The 3,181-nt window shown below is 44.2% G+C and overlaps 1 protein-coding gene across 1 annotated transcript; it reads right to left on the bottom strand.

Annotated features, from left to right (window-relative positions):
• Nucleotides 1–205: 205 nt before the first annotated feature.
• On the bottom strand, nt 206–2,592 carry zic2b (zic family member 2 (odd-paired homolog, Drosophila) b). The gene is made up of 3 exons (XM_060860329.1): nt 1,474–2,592; nt 804–967; nt 206–695 (listed from the first exon to the last, which is right to left on the bottom strand). Exons 1-3 carry the CDS (start codon nt 2,294–2,296, stop codon nt 513–515), a joined length of 1,170 nt encoding a protein of 389 aa, XP_060716312.1. The 5' UTR covers nt 2,297–2,592; the 3' UTR covers nt 206–512.
• Between the last annotated feature and the right edge of the window lie 589 nt (nt 2,593–3,181).

Below are 3,181 nucleotides of genomic sequence, written 5' to 3'. Positions count from 1 at the left end.
ACAGCCACATAAACATTATAGACGTTATTAGAGAAAACCAAATATTTATTTAATTATACGAGAAATACATCCTTCATTGTTTATAATACACAGTGGATAATAGCATTTTTTCACAGTGCAATACTGATAGAAAAAAAAGCAAAAAAAAAAAAAAAAAAAAGATAAACCTTCATTTATTTAATATATACATTTGACTCTAAGTAGAGTCGGAGTTTTTACAGGGAACATTTTAAATCAACAGAAATTAATAGTTGGACAATTTCATTGAGTGGAGGATTTGGGGGGTTAATCAACACAGGACGCATTAAAACATTAAAGTGTGAGTAAGCAATGGATCCTGTAATTGTCCATAACATATCACTGTATGCGTTTATTTAAGAAGCAATATTAGTATATTTTAGAGGATTGTCTACATTGCTGATGATTGAAGTCCCGTTGTGTCCCAAACCGCTCCATCATTTAGTTTTAGATCATTTAGTTTTTGGACACAATCTGTGTGAAGTTCACATTTCCTAAACGTACCACTCGCTGAAGTTAGACGCTATGCTGCTGTGACTGCTGTTGTTCATTACGGCGGAGTCTGGAGACATAGTGGTGCTCTGAGTCTCTGAACACGGCGACACCAAACTGGATGACTCGTAACCGGAGCTTCCAATGGGCGAAGACTCGTCAACTGGACTCTGCTCGTCGTGAACCTGTCGGTAGAAACCGCCCTGACATTAGAATCAGCTTGAGAAGTCTTTATTGTGATACTAGAACGCATGGCATGACGCACAGCAGTGCTCACAACTTGTCTAACTCACCTTCATGTGTTTTCTCAGCGAGCTGGGATGAGTGTACGACTTGTCGCACAGTTTGCACAAGTATGGCTTGTCGGATGTGTGCACATGCATGTGTTTCTTCCTGTCGCTGCTGTTGGCAAAGCGTCTGTCACATCCCTCAAACTCGCAAAGAAACGGCTTCTCCCCTGAAAAATCAATTAATAAAACCTTTAAAGTGGGTTAAGTGAGGAAATCACGTGCGAATGGGCTAACAGCGAACCCCCGCACCCATGCACACTGAGTCACATTTTATTGCCAGCACTAAGTCCTCAATAAAAAAAAAAGCGCAATTCACACCTACTTCCTATCTTTAGACCTGCTGTACCGCACATACGCATCTAAACACAACATTGCCATCACGTAGCCATGGAAATAGAGTATTAACACGTCGACTAGCGCTTATTGATGACCGGAAAAGCGCACAGGTCAAAAGCTTGTGAAGTGGCTCTCATTACATGTCTATATACTCAGTTACATGGAAAGTAATGGAAATGATGCTAGTTGCAAGTGCCAATCTTGGAAATGACTTTACATGGGGCCTGTTTAATATATTTCAAACAAGTTGCAATGAAAACTCGTAATTTTATGTGTCAGCGCACAATTAAGACTCATTGTGTCTATAAAATTTAAAAGGTTAGAGTTGTGTATTCACCTGTATGCGTTCTTTTATGTATTTTCAGATTCTCGGAGCGCGCAAACACTTTGCCGCATCCCGGGAACGGACACGCAAAGGGCTTCTCCCCTGTGTGCACGCGGATGTGGTTCACCAGTTTGTATTTGGCTTTGAATGCCTTTCCCTCTCGAGGACATTCTTCCCAAAAGCACACGTGGTTGCATTGCTCGGGTCCCCCGACGTGCTCCGCGGAGACGTGCGCCACCAGCTCGTGCATGGTGCCGAAGGTTCTGCCGCAGCGGCGCTTCTCGCGATCCGGTTCGAGCCATTTGCACACGAGCTCCTGCTTGACGCACTGCTGCCGCACGTAGCGGAAAAAGGCTGCCGGGTGATGGTGATGCGCAGCTGCTACGTTCAAGCCGTACTGGCCGTACGGGTCAGGCCGCGTGTTGGATACCTGGTGGTGGTACTGGTCCGGTCGTGCAAACAGCGCGTTGTTAGTTGAGCTATGCTGATCGTGAAAGCCGGGGAAAAGCAGATGACTCTGTGCGTCCGCATGGGAAGGATGAAGCGCTCCGGTCGCCGGGCTGAAGAGGCCGCGCTCTGGATCTGCAAATCCGCGTCCGCGCAACAGAAAGTCTCGGGCCGAGCCGAACGCGGAGCCTCCGTATGAGGCGCCTAGAGCCGCGTAGCCTGAAGCCTGTGGTCCAAAGGCCGCTCCCTGACCCGGAGACAGCTCACCATGACTCAGCTTAAAGGCACCCACATGCGCTGCTTCTGCAAAACTCGCGTCCCTGTCGTGTGACTCACCCGCGTGGTGATGCCGGGCGAATGGACCCAGGTGACCCGCGTCCAGTAACATCGCTACTAACTTTTCGGTTTCTCTAAAATACGGTGCGTAAAAGAAGCCCGTGCGTAAAACTCAATCAAAATAAACAAAACGAAATCTGCATGACCAAACAAATATGTGCTCAAATTCTGATCTTCATACAGCAATTTCTAAAGTTTGCTTCAAAAATCCAACAAACAAAACCAAAGTCCTCTTGGTAGAGGTTTAAATACGATCTCTGCACTCACAGAATGATGCGCAAAAATTGCAGTCAAAAGCCTGAACACACTTGTACTCACGTCTGTCCGTAAATGTGCTACTTTTTTGGGTTTGGCTGTGTTTATCTCCCTCCTAGATCCCCCACGCCCCCTTTACTACAGGAGCCCCGCTGCGGTCCGATTGGCTGCTGTGAATCCCTAATCCGTTACCCTTGTCCAATCAGACGCCAAGTCACCGTGACTAATGCGTGCTCACTGTTGCTCAGCGCCTATTGCCCCAGTAGATTTTAGGTGATGCTTGGTGGCGTTTACAAACGTATGACCAGCATTTGTTTATGTGTTATGAGGCAGAAATGTGCACGTAAAATGTAAATCTTTTATTAGGGCTGGTATCTTGGAGTATCAAATGGAAGAGGGTGACGTGTATATGTGCATATTTGCAAAATCAGAATCAGACACAGAGTCTCAGAAATAATAATAATAATAATAATAACAACAACAACAACAACAACAACAATACTACTACTATTACTATTACTACTACTACTAATAATAATAATAACAACAACAACAACAACAACAACACTACTACTACTACTACTACTACTACTACTACTACTAATAATAATAATAATAATAATAATAATAATAATAATAATAATAATAATAATAATAATAACGGGTTTGTTGCTAGGGTTAC

This window comes from Tachysurus vachellii, chromosome 24, assembly GCF_030014155.1.
Source record: "Tachysurus vachellii isolate PV-2020 chromosome 24, HZAU_Pvac_v1, whole genome shotgun sequence".
In the NCBI taxonomy this organism is placed as follows: domain Eukaryota; kingdom Metazoa; phylum Chordata; class Actinopteri; order Siluriformes; family Bagridae; genus Tachysurus; species Tachysurus vachellii.
This window is presented reverse-complemented; position numbering and strand designations above follow the sequence as displayed.